This window comes from Mycetomoellerius zeteki, unplaced genomic scaffold, assembly GCF_001594055.1.
Source record: "Mycetomoellerius zeteki isolate Tzet28-1 unplaced genomic scaffold, Tzet1.0 scaffold168, whole genome shotgun sequence".
Lineage (NCBI taxonomy): Eukaryota > Metazoa > Arthropoda > Insecta > Hymenoptera > Formicidae > Mycetomoellerius > Mycetomoellerius zeteki.
This window is the reverse complement of record NW_017256633.1, coordinates 1,069,632-1,092,640: the sequence shown is the minus strand read 5'-3', so window position 1 is coordinate 1,092,640 and position 23,009 is coordinate 1,069,632. Positions and strand designations below refer to the sequence as shown.

General features: G+C 34.8%; 1 protein-coding gene across 3 annotated transcripts in view; it reads right to left on the bottom strand.

Annotated features, from left to right (window-relative positions):
* SoxN (SRY-box transcription factor soxNeuro) overlaps positions 1-22,675 on the bottom strand; it is a 117,340-nt gene extending 94,665 nt beyond the window's left edge. For 2 of the 3 annotated variants that reach the window (XM_018445916.1, XM_018445917.1), the window contains exon 1: positions 20,243-22,675. In XM_018445916.1, the coding sequence (XP_018301418.1) occupies positions 20,243-21,666 (1,424 nt within the window). In that variant the 5' untranslated portion in view covers positions 21,667-22,675. Of the gene's footprint in view, positions 1-16,727; positions 16,944-20,242 lie in introns of those variants that run through there. The other variant, XM_018445918.1, reaches the window with a different exon arrangement.
* Between the last annotated feature and the right edge of the window lie 334 nt (positions 22,676-23,009).

Below are 23,009 nucleotides of genomic sequence, written 5' to 3'. Positions count from 1 at the left end.
AAATTAGCTAGCGGCTGATTCGTCGCCGACGACGACGTGGCCGCATGCGAATCGTGCATTAAGAGACGCTAGCCGTCGTAAATGCACCGCCATCGCTCGGGAGCTTCGTTTCTTGTTTTCGTTTCACGGTAGGACGATAACTCAACAGTGTGTACGCCATCGCGCACGCGGCTGTCGTGAGTTATCAGCCGGCACGAGTCGTTATCAGCAACCACTGCGGTCGACTGAAAAATCACCGGCCGGAAAATAATTGTTAAGTGCTTTATTAGCGCAATAAACGTGCAGCGACGAAGGGAAGAACTGGGACAAAAGGGAGAGAGATAGCGACGATCGCTCTATCGAGGTCTCAGGGACGAGAGACCGATCTTGATTTTACCGATGGCTGTAATACAGCGTAGAGAGAATTTGATTGCGAATGTTCGAAACAAGCCTAACTAATTAAGCAGAAGATAATAAAATTATCAACTACACCAGAAAATTGATTTTAGAGATCATCGGATCGGCAGTATCTAGCAAAATGTAAAAAAGCAGAATTTTAATCCTTCGGAGTCTATTAAACCCACTCAAATATATGTCTTTTTGTAAAAAATGTTAAACAATTCAATTTTCTTTATCCACACTCATAAAAGTGTTTAATTTTAAGATATAAAAATGTTTTATTCTTGTCTCCGTTTTTTAAATGCTTAAAGATGTTTTAGTTTTAAACTTTTCACAATAAACAAAACACTATGTGTTTGGATTTTAAACATCAAAAATGTTAGTTTAAAAATGTAGTATGATCGTCGCTATCTTTTATTATCAAACTTTTGTTTTGCAAAGATGTTTTAAACGGAAACATTTTAAACACTGCACTTTTTACAGTGCATCTTTGGACTTATAATGTTCGCCGATCGATCCTGCTGCTCGAAATCAGTTAGCACTCCAAATTATTTACTTTCAGTATCAAAATTGTTATTGTCTTGTAGTGTTTTCTTTTAATCATGAAATCTCTGATCTCCTTGCTGGAGATTTCTTTTCGAAACCGAAAAAAATCGACGCGCGTACATAAAGAAAAGGCTATCAAAATTTAGATAGCCTGAGAGTTTTTTCCATCATTTTGTTAAAAAAAAACTCGCAAATATATAATGTCTGCAAATACAAATACATCCTCAAGTTTGAATAATTTTTATTAAAATATACTTAGTTTCATTCTCTTTTATGCGAGTTATATTATTTTCCTTGAAATTAATTAATATCTTTTAATTAACATAAATTAAGTGGACTCAGACACAGCCTCAATAACTGTGTTAGAGATCTTGGCATCAACTTCGGAGAGTTCAAAATTTCGAGCACAATCAAGTAGACGCTAGAAACTCACGAGATCGTCTACAGGTAGACACAAGTTAGCAGTGTAACAAAGCGTGCAATAAATTCTCTCGATATCGCTCGTTAATGATCGCGCGCATCGCCGATAACTCGCCGACGCACAGTTTACTATCCATTTCCGAGCGGAGCACCGCGCGTCGCGGTACATAAATCATATTTCGTGTAATTTATATCGCGAGTAACGCGTAAGATAGGTGAAATATAACCTTTCGTCCTGCAAGAGAGCTGAAATCGCTTTGCGAATCCGAGCGGGTGGTGCGCCGTCCTTGAAGGGCACGAAAGTTAAATATATGGAGCATTCGCTTATAGATATGTAATTTGTAAAAAGCGCAGACGAGTCTAATGCGCGAAAGTAAGGGCAATTTACCGTAGTGCTGTTAAATTAATTTCGGATCAACGTTTCGTATTTATAAACTTCTGACGCTGCTCTTCTGACAGCGCTCCCCAGTACGCATAAATTAACGTCCACCCTGGCGTAATTCACGTTTGCACGCGGCGCATTCCGAAGGACGTGAAGGCGGACAAATACCTATAAATATTAACTCGATTACGAGGAGCTGTTTGCACCTGCAAAATTACTGGCCGTAACGCGAATGAATTTGTCCGAAAATTACCCGAGTAAAATCTCCGGATAGGCTACAAAAGAGAAAATAGTAATCAGTTTTGGGAAATATCATCACAGAAAAAAAGATTCGTTAAAACAACTAAAAATTTTACTGATTTAGCGAATCTACAGTTGTAATGTACGAACAGCTAGTTTTCTATGTTAAAGTATAAGCAAAATTATACAGCTGAATAAAATTAGTAATTATACAGATAATCATATTTTGTAATAGCACAACAAATTTGTTAATACAGTAAAGATAACTTTCTATAAAAATCAATCTAATATATATTATAGATCAAAATTTTTAACAAAATCTGCTAAGATGGCGCGTACTTTTGCTGCTGTAACGAAGAAAACTTGTTGCATTGGAATTTTCATTGTAGCAAAGAATCAATTGTATTAGCATACTAATAATTGCTTACAGTCATTGTTGAACCATCAAATCTTTCTAATTATATAAATGCTGAACTCGCACAGCAACCTACAACTTTGTTGTACACTCTATTTTTTTCCATGATGGAACACGGAAAATCAAACGTTTTACTAGAGAAATGTGTTTCCCTTTTGTGCTTCATATTATACATACGTGCCTTGACTTTTCAAACAACTTTAAGACGAAAGTAAATCGGTGTCGCGTGCAAGGGAATGACAAGCGAACCGTTCTAATGCCGGGAAACTGCAACGTACTGTTCGTATTACTCCCAAATTGCTCGTAAAACAACGGCATCTTTATTGCGGCGTGCGTACATATGTTTCGCGTGATAGTTCTGCAATGGGCAATTCTAGTTAGCGAAAACATTTACCCGTCACGATCGTCAGAGACGAAAGAGCCGCGCGTCCCCAGAGCGTCGAATTCTGTTGCTCAATTCGAAATAAACGGCACGATGGAAAAGCGTACGGGAGTGAAAATTGTATATACACGATGAACATTGACAATCTCCCGCATCTTGTGAAGCGGACCGACCTCCAAGTGTTTACCCGCGACGAATTTGTCACATTAAGAACGCATTAGCGTCAGGTCCAGGACGGTTTAAGCGATCGGCGTGATACGAACTTCGTGCGGGTCGCGACGGCGCGTGCACGCCAAAACGAGTGATTAAGGAGTCGATGTAGCACGCACAATCCGTGCTCCTAACCCTTAAACCTTTTATATCAGAAAATTAAATTCCCTACGAATAAATAATAGAAAAAACGTTCATGCACTACTTTCTTTGTTATTTTCTTTATCATTCTTTCATTTATATTATTTTTTCTTACCTTCTTGTTATCTTTTCTTTAATTTTATTTTTCTTGTATTTTGCGTTATTTTTCTTTGTACATTTTCATTCGATTATTTATACGTTTTTAGAAGGCTTGCTTAACATAACAATAAATACCTCATAAAAAATAATTAAACAATCAGAATTTTTTAGTTTTTAAAGCTAGAAATTAGGTAATATTTATTGATTTATCGGACCTCGCTAGTTTCTGGTTAGTTATTGACCAGATTTATCTAATTAAGATTTCTGGTCAATTACTGGATAATTACTGTCCGGTAAATTCAAAAAAGATAAAAACTGACCAATTTCTCGGACATTTTTCTACTTGAGATCTATTTCTTCTAGTTATGATGTGATCTTCTTTCTCGCTTTCCTTAACTCGGATCAAAGATCTTGATTCTAATTTTTTTTTATATTAAAAACTGATGAGATGAGAAGAAAAAAGAATTAAATTTTCTTGCGCCAACAGTTTCGAAGAATAACGGGAGAAAGAAATGAGGAACTTGTTTTAGGGTTTGCCAGCTCCCGGTGGTTGGCGGTTCGGTTCGGACCGGTGGTGCTATTAACGACATTAACGCTACTACAAGCAAACATGGCTCTATATCATCCCGAGCCGGCGGAATAATAAACAATAAATTCCGGTGAAATACGGCGTCGAACAAGCGTAACCCATTTGTTTGCGATAAACTGACCCGGAGGCTAGTCCGACCAGTTTGTAACAGCCGTCTCCGTGCGTGAACGCAACCCCTCGGCCTCTTCGCCATCTTTTTGCTATTTTTTCTTCGCGGCTACCCTCTCCTTTAACGCGTGAATGCCTCCGAACAAAAATTACTCTCTTTATGCATGAGATATTCATAAAAATATTGTGGGATAATATCTTTATCGTGTGAGCCTTCCTTTTCGCAGATTTAATCATTGAAGCTGACGTATATTTTGTTAGCCTGTAATTAACGATCAATTCAATCGCGTGCTCGATATAAGTAAATGAAAACGACACGCTAATAAATTTTTAAGATTTCAGGCGTTTTTTTTGTAATATAATTGTAGGTGTTACTTTCCATCTTAAGTGCTGACAAGCACGAACGTATCGAATTACCTGAAATTACCGGGTGCAAGATTTCTCAATTTTTATCGAGACCCGCCTCTGTGAATAATTACAGCGCACATCATTTTTGGTGTTTATGAATCGATCCGGGAGGTGAGCGACCGTAAAACTGGAGAAAAAAATTCAGTTCGAGTAATCTGTGTTCGCTTTAACGAACGACTGTGTGATTACGAGTCTTAATCATGCGAATGCAAACACGATGTAACAGTAAAAGAGCGAGATGGAAGGAAGAGAGACGATGGTGGTTCGTCAGAATATACGATGCGCGTACGTTATCGTGCCAATTAACAAATTGGAAGGTCTGACTGGATTTTCGACGGCCGTTCGTTGCCATAACTGTCGCGCGCTGGTACCATAAATGCGAAACGAGCGGAAAGAAGCTCTACGTCTGAATCATTTCTTTTTAGCTGTTACTTTTTCTTCTTTTTTCATTCCACTGAGCATATTTTTATAGAGCCTTTTAACTACAAAAACTTAGAAAATATAAATCGTGATGAGATTGTAACAAGAAAACCGTGATTAAAAGAAGGAAATATATCTCAATCAACTGAGAAAATTCGATAAAAGAAGAATTTAAACACGGAAAAATAAAAAACAGATAATTAAAAGTATTCCTAGAAATACAGAAGCTAAAATTATATATATATATATAATATATATATAATAAAAATTTTAATAAAAGATTTCTTATAACGTATTAATTTTCACACCTATATGTATCAACATATTAATAAATTCTGTATCTATGTATTTATTTATTAATAAATTCTCCAATAAATATTTTTATATATCAATTTAGAAAACTATATGGAAAGAACGATTTTGCTGAAGCATCTAAAAATTTAGGCAAATACAAATCTAAAAATAATTTTGTGGGATCACCAAAATAAATCACCAAATATGAAGAAAACTCAAGTGATGAGCAATACCACAAAAGTTTTGATATTTTATTATTATATATAATAACAATTAGTTTGAGCATCCTACATAATTATTTTAATTATTTTCAGATTTGTACTTATCTAAATTTTTAGATACTTCAGAAAACCTGTGTACCAAAGGTAATTGCATATGCTACTCGCAGGCATGATATCGAAAAGCACGAGAGATAAAATGCACAACGTTCTTGGTTCTTCGGAGATGAAAAAAAGGGCACGAGCTCTCGCTCACCCACGTTCGCAGTAATTATCGCGGTTATGACTCCACAGAGAGGGTATGCAATCATTTAAGTCACTCAGGATAACAAGTGCGAGATTCGCAGTTCGTTAACCCGCTCGCTCGAGATGGATTAGTGGATCTCCGATCGGTGACGGCGCGCCCGTCGTCCCCTCGTCTCACTGTAGAAATCGTGTTGGATCGACGCTGGTGGTAATCGCGAACTTATTATCTCAGTGCCGTGATTTTTCCGTCAGTAGGACTGATGAAAAGTAGCCTGCGAGCCGATAAGCCAGATAGAAATTACAGTCTCGCCTCGCGATCTCGCATTCGTCATTGCTGTTGCTATTGACGAGCGTATCGGTTCGTTATTGGCTGTTAATTTGCGTTCGAGTACAGAAAGTTGACGAAGAGAATTCTTTCGATGAAAGTTGAGCCGTTTCTCCAGACGTACAAAAAAGTTTATTCAATCAGGAATAAAATTATTGGACGAGTGATGATCTTAGTGAGTGATGACTTATGACTTTGATGGTGTAACAGAGAGAGCGAAGTCAGGGTTATCGGATCTAGTAAAGCTTACTTGAACGTTAATAACAAGGTCGTTTCGCACCGAATACTCGATCGGCACAGTGGCAGACTGCCAATTCTCCGGGCGCACGGGCGGTGCCATAAGGAGTGCGTTTTAGGTAATTGGCCGTGAATATTATCTTACTTAGGGGGCAACGGAGGTTAACCGGATCAACGGAACCGTGATAGCGAGAGAGAGCGAGAACATCAGACTGATAGAGGCAGACGCGGAGACGAGGTGCGCGATACCTTACAAATTGCAACTCGCGAGGGGATGTTTCGCACGGAGGTACCCATGCGTGATCCGAGGGATCGGCTCGAGATTAAAGCGGACCCGAAGCGCAGTGGCATCAAAGCGAACTCTCTTGCTCGCTCCCGAGTCCCGCTGCTCGTTTTTCATCATTTTTCTCTCCTTACCCGGCGTAAATTGATTCATCACGAGGCGTAAACAGTTATTAAACTTCAAATAGGTATGCCTTTTCGTGACTTTAAACTTTAACTTTACCGATCCGACATAATTTAGACATTCGATTGAAATTCGTATGATGGTCGTTTATGCAAAATTGAATGAAGAAATCAATAGAAAAATAAATGAAGATAAGAAAAAGTGAAAGGTAAGACGCGTGCAGTCGACAATGTGAACATAAAAGAGAAATCACAGATAATTTGAATAAAATTAGGCTATAGTATGACAAGGTTTTTCCCGTTTGATTGTGTCAAATGTTTGTAATGTGTCAAATATATTTTGCGTCGTTCAACTCATATCATATAATAATAATAATAATAATAATTGTTATTACTATTATATAACATGTTATATAATAAGATATAAGAGAAGTTAAGATATAAAGAGGAATTAAAAAAAGAATATTTGTGTCATAGAGAGAGCCAATACACAGAAAAAATGGTTTTACTGTAAATATCTAAAAATTTAGTCAGATCTGAAAATAATAATCATAAAAATGTTAGAGATTATCAAAATAATGTAGAACGCTCAAACTGGATGCTATATAAAGTATCAAATCTTTTTGCAGCATTACTTGCAGCAATGCATCATCATACTTGAGCATTCTACATAATTATTTTGATGGACATACGAGTAATTACTTTCAGATCTGGCTTAATTTTTATACTTTATAGTAAAATCGTTCTTTCCGCGTAGGTTCTGAAAGTAACATACATATACAGATTCAAGATTGTGACTAGGTACATTTGCGCATTACCGTATTTATGCAATATTTTCGCAACCGCGCATGCAGAAATCATTGTGCGGACGTTACTTTTTAAAGCGGAAGCGCGATTAAAATGGCATACCCGGCGGTCAGTAATTTTCAAATATCGGAAAAATCTAAATCACCTGTGATTTATTTCGCGGATATCTATATAGGTACACCGCGAGTAAAAAATTTTGTCATTAATAGCTCTGCACGTGATGGACGTTACGACATATTTGTTACATACATTTCATCGAGAAATATAAATTCATCGGGAATATTTATTTGAATTCTGAAAATAACTAATAATGTCCATTTTATTTGATTTTCCTCTGAGATTTCAAGCCTTCGTTATTTCAGATTGAGGCGTTAAAATAATTTTGGCCTTCAATATGATGATTCCAGTTTAACTTGGTACTGCGTTTACGTGCTAGCCGCTACGTAATGTCTTCTGACGTATTTATTTGTTCGTAGACGGACGGAACCTGACCTTCGAGAGATACGTAAGCTGCGAACGATGTTGCTCGATCAAATGTCAGACGATCGCAGCTCTATCAAAATAATTTGCGATTTGTCGACGTTCAATTGAGACAACAAAAATCACCGTCTAAAAAACTTACGGCGAGTGTCAATCAATCAAAATATAGCTATCGCTTTCAATTCGCATAACTATAATTTAAACAAATTATAGCTGGATAGTTTATAAATTGGTTTTTAATTAAAAAATATTTGCATATAAACAAGGAACAGGTGTTGAAGAAAAAAATTGACCAAGAGAATTGTTGCTCTTCGAACCAGCTCCATACTTAGGTATCCTTGCTATTTGATCGCGTGTTGAAGCCAGCTTTACTTCGCTATTATTACAGCCACAATCGCCTGTTATGAAATAGTTATACGCTACGTTAGGATATAGGCGCATGCTAATATATTTATGCTAATAACATATAATTTCCCAAAATGAAACTAGAGGATCTAATTGCAGTGAATAAAAAAAATCATTTGTTGATATGCAATACTAATTTAGTCTCTGCATTAAAAATTTGTGAGATTTATTTCTTTTATAAAATATTATACTTAATCTATCTGCTCTTTAGCACTCGTAATTGTATGGAATATTCGGATGATAATATTAAAAGATTAAAAGAAAATCGGAGAACAACATGATTGAAGTGTATTATAAAGCAATAAAAGTAGCAATCATAACAACAGGAAAGTCTCGCGTGCTCGAACTAGGTAAAACGCGAAAGAAATGATGACGCGATGGAAAAAGATATATGTACAACAACACGTTTGGACGTCGTTTCACTCGTTGCCCGAAACCCGGAAAGCGACCTGAAATTATTATCCAACTTTGTGCGAGCAACAAGTGTCGTTAAATCAACTCCATGTCGTCCATCTCGTATATCGCGCGGTTGTATATCGCCGCACGCTACGCACCCACAGGATAAAGAAACGTTATCTAAAGTTATTCTGTGCACCCAAAAAAAGAAAAATATTCTGTCGATAAGCAAGAATTCCTCTTAACATTTCTTCTAAACAAAAAATCTTACATTAATTTTACATTAATCAGGTGCGTATATTTATAACATGTATTCATCTGTAAAAATGAGGACATATGAGCTACGATCAAAAATAAATTCCTCTATAGAAAATTCTATTATAATAAAACTCTCGAATAGCCTTTTGAAATAAAAGAATACACAAAATACTAGCAGCACGCTTACTTGTTAGAAGAGGTTTGTCATTTACGTACTACATAATACGCGTGCACGTCAGTACATACGAGACATTCTTCTAGTATTGAGAGGATCGCAATCCTAAATCCAGTACTTTAGGGTCATATGAAATTCCTTTTGTAGCGTATCCTTTTGAGGTCATATATAAATGGAAAATCCTCTGACATTAACACGGAACCGCTAAATAGCAGAATATTTTTTTTGGGGTGTGAGTATTGTTGTTGGCGGCTTCGCGCTGGTGACATCCGGTTCTGCCCGGTTAAAATAAGCAGCGCGTTTCTTCTAATTTAGTTTCTGGTAATAAAAAGATAAAGGTCTATAAACGAGCAAATAAGATGTATATTTAATAATAACTTTTTTTTATTTATCGTAGATGTAACTATTTCGGATGTTTTTTTTATATATGGAGTGGTATTTTTTTATGTCAATCTCGGCATTATAGTATCGTTATTGTTCTGTATTATAGTGTTCATTATAGAATTTAATCATAAATTTGATTGAGATGATTAAAATTTTGGACTTTGAACCGAGATATCATAAAAGATTAATCTCAGAAATTTTGCACATTGAAGACCAAGCAAACGGTCTCGATTTAAGAAAAGATACAAAGCTGTTGGATGAATCCTATTTTAATATTATTATAAGTTAGGAAAGGTTATATAAACATACATCTTCGTCAGTTCGTTATGTTAAATTATTCTTCGCGTACAGAACGGTTACATTTCGTTCTCACATCTCGAAGCGCTAACATAACGGATATTTACGAGAAAATCGGATACTCAGACATATATACTGTAAGTACATATTTTATAACTTTAACTCTTGCAAAATTAACGACTGTAATTAACTTCTCTTTCATAATGACACAGTTTAATATTTGATATTCATACGCAATTGATATTTTGGATCTGCGACCTATATTTCGTATTTTAACATTCGACTCAGCCCATGTCTACACAGCAACGAATCATGGACTCGCATGTACACTCTCAGGCCGTTATAATAAACGTAAGAAGGAAATGACTGTTTGTAAAATTGTGATGTGTATTTAGTATCATTTAATATTACTTAAATTTTACGTTTATATGGATTACATCTTTATGATGGCTGAGATGGCTAAGTAAGCCGAAACGTCCCATCTTTTATATTATAATATTAAAGTTACTTATTTTCTCGTTTATAGGCCTTCCTTATCTTTTTATTATTTGAATACATACGAGAATTCTATTTCTTATTTTTTAGTTTTTGGTGTACGTGCAGATGCAAATTATGCGCTAGGTAGCGGCCTTATATTCCAGACAATCAATGTCACGTAGCATAATCGCGCGAGAGGAAAACAATTTTCCGTTTCACCGCTCGTCATCAAGCGCGACCTCTCACGAGTTAAACATCGCGGAAGATCATGGATCCGGAGAAGGAGGTAAAAAAACAAAGAAAGCGGATGAAGCGATAGGTATTAAATAATGACGAGCTCTCGCACTTCACGCGTATTCCGTTCACGTACACCGGTGTGCCACGCCGCCACCGCCGCCGCCGCCGTCGACACGCAGCATGCGTGTCCTCCTCGTGGGGCGTGAAACACTTGAAAATCCCGGTTATGTAAAACATAGGAAAACGGCCCTCCGCATGCAGGACCGTCGCGTCGCGCCGCGTCGGAACGTTAGGTGGAACGCGTAATTGAAAGCACTTTAGAGACCCTAGCGGCACGCACAACGAGCTACTCGCATTTGCATTCAGTGGCGGAGGGAATGCCTTTTAACCGAAATGACTGCGTGTGTATGACAAACGCCGGGGTTTATGTGCCGGAACGATGGGAATATTTATTGGCGCGAATTAATGTCTCCACTCGGCCATATACCGCGTTCGGCGCGCACGTTTATGCATATACGATATATTATATACATATTTATCGGGATGATTTCGCGAATGCGCGCTATGACCTACCGTCGGGAAAATAAAAAGCCTACTTGCAACAAAAAATCATTTGTGCAAATCATAGGGCATGTCTATTCATGTGGATTCATCATCGTACCATTTATATGCGATTTGACATTGACTTGTTACAAGCAAGAGAACTCGTTTCGCAGTTGAGTGATCGAAAATTCGACATAAAAATCGTTGCATCGTTTTTCTAAAAAATTATCGACGATTGCAAATTAAAATTTCAATGGTTATTTTGCACATACATATTGTTACGTTGATAAAAAAGTCATAAAAGTAAAAAAGTTGGCATAATTGACCCTAAAAACTAATTTATGCAAAAAAGGGACACATTTGTAGTTCATTAGCTTATGTGGAAAAGTGTCACAATTTTAATAAGGGATATACTATACTAGAGTCAAAATTTTTTAATCTTATAATTCTAAACAATACATTATAATTAAAAGTATAACATGATAAGAAAATAAAGTTATAAAAATTATATTTATTATCCTAATTAAGATGCTGTTCCAATTCAGAAAAATGGTCTACTGACAAGTTGCAAATTATGAAATATCACGTTTCTATCAACGTAGCGATATATAAGACGATAAAACGTCAGAAAATTGTATTGTTCGTTAGATTTCCCATCTTAGATTTTTATTTTTCGTTCCAATTAATCTTTATATCGATATAATATTCGAATTATCAGTCATAAACGGAATTATTTTCGATCGCTATTTAATGTGAATTATTTAATTAAACTGTTTTCAACGAGTCTTATTTTATCGCTACAATTTTTATATATACATAATCATAATATCACAATAAAGATATTGTGTCAAGACAGGATATCGGATACGAAAGATAATGTAGAGGTCAAATTGAAAACACAAGTTTCATTTTATGATGATTCAATATATATCTGTATTATATATCGATAAATCTATAATATTATATTCTAACATGTCGCAACGTATATACATTACAGAGTTCACGATAATTTGCGTTAAATCGGTCATGAATATATACATAGCTTGTATATTCGAGATGTTCATTTTATGGAAAGCGTCTTGGGTGAGAAGAGTAAACACGAGATGCAAAACGATGATTCTTGAAATTGCGTTATTTATCACTTAATTATAGATATGCACTTGTATGCGTATGAAGTTTGAATATGTTTCTGTAAAAAATTCTAAATTCGAGTACGCTATTCCATACCACGAAACCTCCGAATATAAAGCTTCAAACGTAAGGCGGTCTTTGGATATCTGCTAAGTCATAATGAATATAATCAAAGAAATATAATTCCTACAGTATAATAGTTTATTTTGATTAATTTTAATGCTTTTCGAAACCGGGTACGGTAATCGCAGATACAGATTTAGTGTCAAAATTTGTGTACAGAATTCGTGCAACGATAAATTTATTTGCAGCAAAATTAATATAACAATAAAAAATAAAATATAAAAATTATTAATAATTACATCTGTTTAAATATATATAATTATATGTAAATTACATTAAACATATATTATAATAATATATACATATTATCAAATATATATTATTATAAATATACGAAAATGCATCATATATTATATATATTTTTTAAATATATTATAAATACATATATACATATATATAAATATATTTTTACATAGTTGGCAAAAGAAGGAAAAAATGTTAAGAATATATGAGTGAATGTTTTGAGGAAGTGACGGGGTGCGAAGAATTAGGGCCAAGCGGGATAATTTGGATAAATTAAATTTTGAAATTGTATAAAAGATTGAGAGGGGTCGCATAGTATAGTCAATAAAATAAAACATACTTTACTGAATCACTAGTGTCTATTTTGTATGTTAAATTGAATACCTACCTACACTATGCGACCTCAATTTTTTATGATTTCAAAATTTTCGTTAATCTAATTTGTTAACCATAATGCAAATCATCTTTAAGTGGACAAAATTTTGTTATCGATTTTTCGTTCTGTTTTGCGGATAGACTTTATATCGTAAAATATGAAACCAACGACGATAAAATGTTTAATATAAAATTATAAAGCGTCGCATATTCGTATACAGAATACTTGTCAATAAGTAAGATACTTCTCAAATGATTTTATACGCGTAACATACTCTTAGTATCTGCTTGTGAAATATTCTTTATCGTTTAGAATTATTAAATTTTTTTAAAATTTTTAGGTAAACTCCAAACCGTAAATTAATATAAAAGAAAGACTGTATCTGGACACAAAATTGATTTTCGATATGGTTAAAGATATTTCATTTTCCATTAGTTTTCATTCAAACAAGTTATCGTGACTTCTGTCGTATATACTTTTCTAAAAGTATATACAACAAAATAAAATTATGAATATATGCGATAAGTTGAGTTTCTTATGCATTAAATAAATTTATTGGGAAATCCCAACCGACGCACAATGGGGCCGAATGAATTTCGTGTTTCAAAAAAGGCTACAATCTCGAAATTTGTGTGAATCGATTTAGATGCATTTTTTTTAATGAAAATTAAATTTAGAACAACTTTTGTCAAACCAAATTTTTGTTTCTTACATCAGACATAAAGAAAGAGGTTAGATTTAAGAAATTTTCAACCAAACAGTAACTCATTTAATATGGCATTTAATTTAACATCAGGCGAATATTAACAAAGAAAATTAATTGAAATAGTATCTAGTTTTTAGTAAACAAAACTATATTAAGGAACACTACACTTTTTTATCATTTTTTATTTTTATTTTTTTTTATTTACTTATTTTATCATTTATTTTTATCATTTTCATTATTTTAACTTTTTTGACATTTTTTATTTTTTATTTTTTTTACTTAACATGCAAATCTTAAAATGATGTTTAAAAAGCTGTACAAACTAACATAATCACTAAATCTTACCTTAATTTAACAAAAAAAATTAATTGAAATAGTATCCAACCCAATTTTTAGTAAACAAAACTATTAAGTAACACTAAATTTTTTAAAATCATTTTTTTATTTTTATTTATTTTTTTATTTTTTATTTAATTTTCCTATTGATTATTTCTATTATTTATTCATAAAACAACAAATTTTCAGCTTCCATATCTATTGAAGTTGAAGAATCCTTCCATTCTTAAAGAATGTTATCAATATTTGCCTGACGTTAAATTAAATGCCATATTAAATGAGTTACTTTGATTGAAAACTTTTTAAATCTAATCTCTCTTTATGTCTGATTTAATAAAAAAGAGAAGCAAGAAACAAAAATTTGGCTTGACAAAGTTGTTCCAAATTTAGCTTTCATAAAAAAAAATGCATCGAAATCGGTTCAAATTTTGAGACTGTTTTGAAACACGAAATTTCCCATTGTGCGACGTACATGCAAATAACCAAATCTTTTTATTAATTTACAGACATATTCAGACATACTTCAAAGTGTTGAACATATGTAGATATGTTTCCTTTATTTACAAACGCAGATGTCAACGATATTATTTAAAGAATTACGTAATGTATTGAAGCGAGACTATTAAGAGTAACTAAAAAAAAATCACATTTTCTCTCAACAAGAATTAATGTTATAATGGAGGACATATAATATATGATAATCATAATAATATAATAAAAATGATATTATTTATAAAAAACGGATTAGAGGGTAAAAAAAGAGAATCTTGTTCGCGTTTGTTCTGAAAATGGATTCGGATATATTCATTGTCATGTGGTTTTCAGTGTAAATATTAATTTACATATAAAAATTCTAACCAATTATTTTATTATATTTTTTTAGAAGAGTTAGAAGTCACGATAACTTTTTTGAATGAAAATTGATGGAAAATAAATAAAATCTTTAAGCATTCATATTAAAAGTAAATTTTGTATCCTGAGTCTTTCTTTTATATTAATGTATGATTTTGAATTTATTTAAACTTAAAGAAAATTTTAAAATTTTAAACAATAGAGAAGATTTCACGAGCAGATATTAAGGGAACGTTACACGTACAAAATATCATTTACAAGGCATCTTATTTAACGAGTATTTTGTACATGAGTATGTAATGCTCTGTGTTAAATATTTTAATCATAATCATTGGTTTTAGATTTCACAATAATAAAATCTAGAAACAAAACAATGTAAATATTTATTTATACTGGAAACTACATAACGATGTATATAATGTAAAACCAGTGAGGAGTCTATGTGTAAAAAAGATATATTTCCACGTAAATTTTTAAAATAGAGCTTATTCTGTATGGGTCGAGATTTTATATATTAACAAGTTGTTAGTCCTACGGAATATAATTTGTTTTATAGAATGTAAAAGAATATATTCGAATCAACTCCATTTTCAGAACAAACGCGAACGAGATTCTTTTCTTATATAATTCATTTTTCGAGCATTTAAAACATCAACTATTTATAGTTTTCACTACTGTATCATCTAGACATTAATTTATATTGTATTGTTATGATTACGATATTATGCGTTCTCCATTATAATGTTCGTTGTTATTATTATTAATTATAAGAGGAACGTGATTTTTTAGTTATTCTTATTATTCTCTCTTCAATCAAATCATATCATCATCATTATATCGTATTTCTTCTAATCCAAATAATATCTTTATCATCTTCGTTTATAAATAAAAGGAATACATATACTTTGAATACATCTGAAAATTAATAACGGGATTTGATAATTTGTATATATGTAGCGGTTGGGATTTCCAAACATACTTACTTAGATTCGTAGGAATCAGACAGGCCTGTCCAATTTGAGCTCCGGAATTAAAACGCAAAGCCACCGATGCAAAAAAATCAATATGGGCAAGATTTCGGAGACTATAAAGTTTTGATACGCGTCTGAGCGACGCTTATCAACACTTCACAGTCCATCAAATCTCACTCACATTGAATTTTTTTGCATAGGTAGCTTTGCGTTTTGGCTAAAATTAAACAGGCCTAAATAATGCATAAAAAACTTAACTTATACCATAAGTCAGTTTTGTATTGAGATCCAATGTTTCTTTCTTTTAGATCAATCTAAGACTTAAAATTTAATTAAGCATGCGTAAAAAAAACTTTAAATTTTTACCGGATGTGGAACAATTTTTTCGTAACAAAGAATGTTTATACCGGAGATCATATAACAATATACGTAATTTATATAAAACCATTGAAGATAACTATTATGTAAAAAAAAGTACAATGTTATTCTTAATATTTCGAAATAAATAAAGAGAAAGGTATAATGTAGCGAAAGAGAAAAAGACAGAGGACGAGGGAGAGATAGAGATAATAGCGGAGGAAGAAAAGACATAACATAACTTTAAAAAAATTTTCTCGGAAAAGACAAAAAATATGTGTGTGTGTACATATATGTACGTATACATACACAGATACACATAAGACGGAAAATATATATGTTTGATATATGTGTATATATATATATATCTTTTTAGATCAAAATTTAAAATTTAACTAAGATCTTTCTTTACATCGTACATATCTTCACTGGTTTTATATTACGTATATCATCACATGATCCCCAGTGTAAACATGTCCTTCGTTAAAAAATCGTTCTACATTCGGTAAAAATTTTAAGTTTCCTTTACGCGTGTCTTAGTTAAATTTCAAATTGATCTAAAAATATATATATAAAATCTTATTCTGATAAGATTTTCTCTATTGACAAGTTGTAATACGGAATAAGGTTATATTTGTTCATAGACTATATTCCGTCTTTTCCGTGAAAATTGTCTTGAAATTATATTTTGTCATTTTTTTCTTCCTGCATCTATTTTCTATTTCTCTCTCCCTCCTCCCCTTTTCCACCCTCCCTCCCTCTCTCTTTCTCTCGCGCTAGTTATGCGTTTCTCTTTATTTCGCATTCCATCTTTCGCGCGCTTTTTCTTTTTTTTTCCATTTTTTTCCTCGCTCCGTTACTTTCTACGGGGCTTCCATTTGCACAGATGTCCATCCATGTTTGCTTCTCTTTAAGCTACGAGATTCCTACGAATCATGCATGCGTTAGGTATATGGATCATAGGGCGGTGAATTGTTAAATTTCTAACGTTAACAATCGACCGATGTTCATCAACAGAGAGATAGGATGAGTCAGACGAAATTTTCGTGATTATTCCATGATTGTGATAGAATGAAATGGTATCTAAGTGTGAGTTAGTGTAGAATTCAGGGTTGGCCCAGAAAAACCCAGTTTATAAAAATACAAAAATCCCAAAAATTTGGGTTTTCCTAAAAAAAATCTGGATTTTTGCCAACCCTGGTGGAATTGTCATGATAATTATTTAAAAAACGTAAGAATCAACTAAAAAAAGTCATGTAAGCCAAAATAACACTCGAGAAAAAATCTATTTCGCTAAATATTGAGTTGAGTGAAAAAGTAAGTTCGTATTTTTACATTACATTACATCTGCCCGCAAAATACGAAATTACTTTTTACTCAATCCAATATTATAATATTATAATAATTCTTTTAAATGATAATTTTTTTCTAAATAATAAGTTCGTTTTTTGACTCAACCTATATCATACACTGAAAAAAATTTTACATGGAAATTACATAACCGGAAAGTTACCTAAATATGATCGGAAATTTATAATTTCCAGTAAATTTTCAATCATATTTATGTAATTTAAATAATTTTCCAGTCATAAACATGTAATTTCCATGTGAAATTACATAGATTTTTTTCAATGTACTGCAATGAAACTTCAACTCCTGTCCTTAATTAAACGCAAAATTGATTTTAACAAATTAAAGATTGTATTCATAAGAATCATCTAGTAAAAGAAAACTTGATCTGAAAAAAAAAAATAACAAAGAGAAAAAAATAAATTTAGGAAGGTAAATAAATTTATAAGTTTCAAATTAAACATACAGTATCGTGAACTCTGCTTCTGGACCCTACGTCAAAAATAATTCGATATCCAGGCTTTAAAATTTCTATGTATTCTTCATGTATCTACATAATAATGTAAAGAATAGATACAAAAAATAGCATAATTAATAATAATTAACAATGAAAATCAATAGAAATAAATAAGATAAAATGATGTAATAGTTATAAAACTATATATACACACATAATTGAAATAATTAAAAATTTTTGCGAACACATTTGAATATATTCTGTATTTTATATTTAATAAATAAGGTTAAAATTTAATCAAATAATTTACATCTAAAAAAGAGAGTTATAAGAAAAATACACACAATTGATGAACTGATTTCGTATATGATGAATATGTGATGTGTAAATAAACGAAGACAAACGAAGAATGTTGGATCTATTAATGATTTCTACCAATTTCTACCGTTTCTATCAATTAGATTAACAGTATTAGGTTACTTCTTGCCTTAATGAAGTAACTGCAATGTTTACGAGACATTGGCATTTGTAATTTATCAAGACATAGAAATAACCCTTAAACTGTATAATTTCGATGTAGATTAATTTTAATTTCGGTTTAACTTGTTCTTCATCTTTTTTTAGTTCTAAGAATTAGAACAGGATTAAAGTTAATCTATGTTGGTGAAAACGGGTATTAAGTCTTAAAATTCCGATTAAATGCAGACATAGAATTGTTTGAATCCTTTGTATTATAAACCCACTATAAACCACTTATAAACCTTTATAAACCTCAAATATATACCTTCTATTTATTATTAGACGAAGAATTTTTTTAATTATACGAGCAAGTGCTGCATAAGAGGTGTTCAAAGGGTGACAATTAAAACTCGTATATTTAAACGTTTGCATAAATAAATAAATATGAATCACGTTTCGATAAATATATTCCAGCTAAGAAAAATTTAATGTATAAGATTTTACATGCGCCTAAATACAGATAAATTCTATTTTATTCGTCTTAACGGTGATAGTTATTCAAATGTTTACTTATTCTAGTAAAATTCGTATTGATAATGTTTTATCAAGCGTGTAAGATTTTTGCACCTTGGTACGAAGTAAATCGACGTGTTTCATTCTTTCTTCCCTCCCGACTCAACACGCTGGTCTATAATTTTCTAGAGTAATGATATCTTGCAAGTTCCACCTTGCTAACTCTTGAAATAGTAATAATCGTGCGCGAATAAGCAACTGGTCGCAAATTTCAGATATAAGAAGCGAATCGTAGATCACTGTTTTAGTAGTTAATTGGTGTGTGATGATAGAAGGTCCAGAAGCGTCGTCACGGTAGCATATGCAATATTACCATTTGCTTTAGCAATAGAAAAACGTGAGTATCGCGTCATGAAATAGGTAAGTATAAGAAAAATGAGATATTAGAAAAAAGAAATAGATAATATTTATATAGGTATTATTGCACGCTCGTTTGATAAGAAGGAAATAATTCTTAAATGGAGCATTCATAATGCGACACTCACGAATTACTATATGTACGGAGTACAGGGGATTCTCTTGTTATAAAAATTCTGTTTAAAGCCAAGAAATACATAATAAAAGAATTTACATTAGAGAAATAATTTTTATAAAATTTATAACAACAATAAAATAACGAGTGCAAAAAGTTTTAATGTTGAATCGAAGACTTCTATTTGAAATAAATGACAAATTAAATTGAAAAAATGTATTAAATGGAAAAATTAAAAAAAATATATTATATATATAAAATATGATTTATAAAATGCGAACCTCCTGTAGACTCCAATAATGTTCAAGTTGCAAAATTCACGATCGATGATTTGCAAATAACTTTCGAAGATCATCAGTGATTTTTGTTAATTATAACTCAAGCGAATAGTGCAATAATCATCAAACTGGGATAAACTGCATTACGTTCGTCATACTTGACATCGATTAGCATTGTAGATTGAGACATATATACTAACTCAAATTATCTGTCAGGGACGCTATAGCTCGCCGTTCACAATGACCCGAAACATTTCTTTCCTTTTGAACGTAAATATTATGCTTAGTTTATAGTAAGAATATTGCGATCGTCTATTTGTACCTAATAATATTATAACAGAGACATTTGATATTCTATGTAATTTTGATTGGGAAAAGTATAGATAATAGCAAAAAATGCAGTCTAATTTCTGAAAGAAATACTGTGTATCTAAAAAAAATACAGTCTCATTTATTGCATATTTTAAAGGACTATAAGATGTCGAGATATAACTATATCGAGCGTGACTATAAACCGTGACGGTTTATCCCATTTTCACGATTCTAAAAAGCTACTCGCAAGCAAACATAGGCAAGAAAGAGTATTATGTGTGAAAAAGAAGCTTCTGTTTCTCTACTTCTTTTGGAGTAACTTACATATGTGAAATCGGCTGCATGGTATGGTGCTGCGTCAAAGAATCAGGTGATGGACCCGGTGGGTAGACGCTTCCACCGTGTTGCACGACTCCCTGCTCGATGCCTTGCGGCAGATACATTGAGATCATCTGCCGGAGATCGCCTTGCGATGTCTGTTGGCTCGTTTGCTGCCCCATGTATTCTCTCTTGACCTGTCCGGCAGGACCAGCCGCACCCGTCGGTGTTGGGCCGCCCGTCGGCGTCGGCGTGTGTATGCCGCCGCTCGCCGGGCTCGTCGGCTCGGACTTTATGCTGCTGCCACTAGGACTATGACTACTGGATATCTGAGAACCCGTTTGAGCCTGATGGTAAGGTGATGGTGATCCGCCAGGTACAGTAGCACCGTATCCGCCGTATCCGCCGTAGCCGTTCATGTTGATAGGGCTGGGACTGCTGCCACCGATATGATGTCCCATGGAATCGTACCTGGGGTAGGCCACAGCCGAGGCAGCGGTTGCGGCACCACCCATGTGACTGCTATACGCGACGTGTTGTTGATACGTTGTCGGATCAGGCATCATGTAACCGTTGGGCATGTATCCATTGGGCATCTGATATACATCACGCGGCAATTGCGGTTGTTGTGGTCCTCCGCTGGTACCTACTTGCCGTTGATCCACGCCGAGCATTCCGCCGACTCCAGCAACTGCTCCGCCGAGTTGGAACTTGTCTTTCTTTATGAGCGTCTTTGTCTTGCGGCGCGGCCGATACTTGTAATCAGGATGCTCTTTCATATGAACAGCGCGCAGCCGTTTCGCCTCGTCGATGAACGGACGCTTGTCCCCTTCGCTGAGAAGTTTCCATTCAGCACCAAGGCGTTTCGATATTTCGGAATTATGCATTTTAGGATTTTCTTGAGCCATCTTGCGCCGTTGCCCACGCGACCATACCATGAAGGCATTCATCGGCCTCTTTACGCGATCCATGTTATTATTCTTGGCGTTAGAAGAATTGTTGGGGTTGTTGGGATTATTTGGATTGCTGTGATTATTAGCCTGATGATGCTGCTGCGACTGCGATTGTTGCTGTTGTGACTGCTGATGAGCGTGATGTTGCTGTTGCTGAGCGCTCTGTTGAACCGCCATTGCGTGCATGCTTTGTTGCTGCTGTTGTTGTTGCTGTTGTTGTACGGCTGCGGCGGCGACGGCGGCAGCTGACATTGCGTAATGATGTTGAGAAGTTTGGTGATGATGTTGAAGACCAAGACCCAAGCCACCCGCGCTGGGTGGACTTCCCGACAGTGCAGAGCTGTGAACTATCGAGCCTAAAGATCCATAAGGAGACATCCCTGTATGATGGCCCATCGGCGATACACCCTGGTGTGGATGCGGTGGCATCTGAGCATGCAGACTGCCGCCCTTCATGTCCGTCTCCATCGTGTGCATCTCTTCTTGCCTGTGCCCGTACAGTTTGCTGCCCTTTTCTGATACCGTTCGACGTCAAGAAAATCAACGGGGCACGCCGAAAATGTCAATCGATCACACCGGTGAATAAACCCGTCGTCCAAATCACCACCGGTCTTTTATTTAAGTTCACCTCCGTCCACGAAGCGATGACATGAAAGTCAATCGCGAACTCTCTAAGTCACTGATAATAATCACTATTAAGACACTCCGTAAGAATGGATCGCCAAGCGTTCGCGCACGTTTTTTCCTAGTCACCGTAGTCAGCGTATGATCAATCGATCACACGATCGCGTGAGCGTATCGGTTGAATGATGTGGCAGCCTCGAACAACCATTCCGTGCTGTGATGATCCTGATATCACCAATAAATCTTCGTGCGCAGTGTCCAAATTTAATTACGAGTATCGTTCACGAGACAAACTCCATGCGGACACGGTCTCGACGAGAAGCATCACTCGCGATCGACATACCATCGATATAGTCCTCCGTACATTGTTTCGCAATGCGTATGCTCATTCGTTTTTCTCTTCTTATTCTTCCGAAAATCCGGAGAAACACTTAAAGCGATCCGCAGTTCAGAGTGTCTCTAAGAGAACTGGCCCTGGCTACTCACTTTCTTCCCCTCACTGCTAGTCTCTCACCACTCCGTGCCATTCGCCAGCTATTCTGACTGGCTGCGAGCCACAGTACGGTCGACGAATCGCGTCACGACAATGCGGCAACGACGCGCCAACTAAACGTGAATGCTCCGAAGCGGCGGTCTCCTTTGAAAAGTGACGATGGCACCTCCTAAACGCGTGCGACACAAGAAATGCGAAAAGACAAACCATCAACGTGAAAACCAGCGACTGGTCAAGTTCACGGACACCGTCTTTTGTCTTCGAGAATTATTTGATTTTCACCCACGTATGCACTTCCGTCAGCTAATCCGGTGCGACGTGTTTAAACCACAGCACGACTAAAAGCAGCGAAGCGCTTGTATTTTCTATTGCTCCTTTCTCCGCATCCACTATGCTGGACAATTACAACGAACGATCCGTTGCAGAAGTGATAGAACTTCCACTCTCTACAAGAGACCGAAACTGTCTGAGCTATTACATATCTCGGGGTTGGAGCTCATTTCCTGCCCGAGAAGGCGGCAGTCTCCCTTCTTCCAGCGTTGAGCGCCCCTCTTCTCGTATTCCACCTTGCGGTATAGTGGGGACCATATCCGACCGATGTACTGCGCTCCGTACTACGCACCGTAGGCAATCGATTGGCAAGCGCGCCTGCCATCATTTCTCTCAACCAATCGGCCGGCTCGCTAGCCTCGGAGGCGGCGCC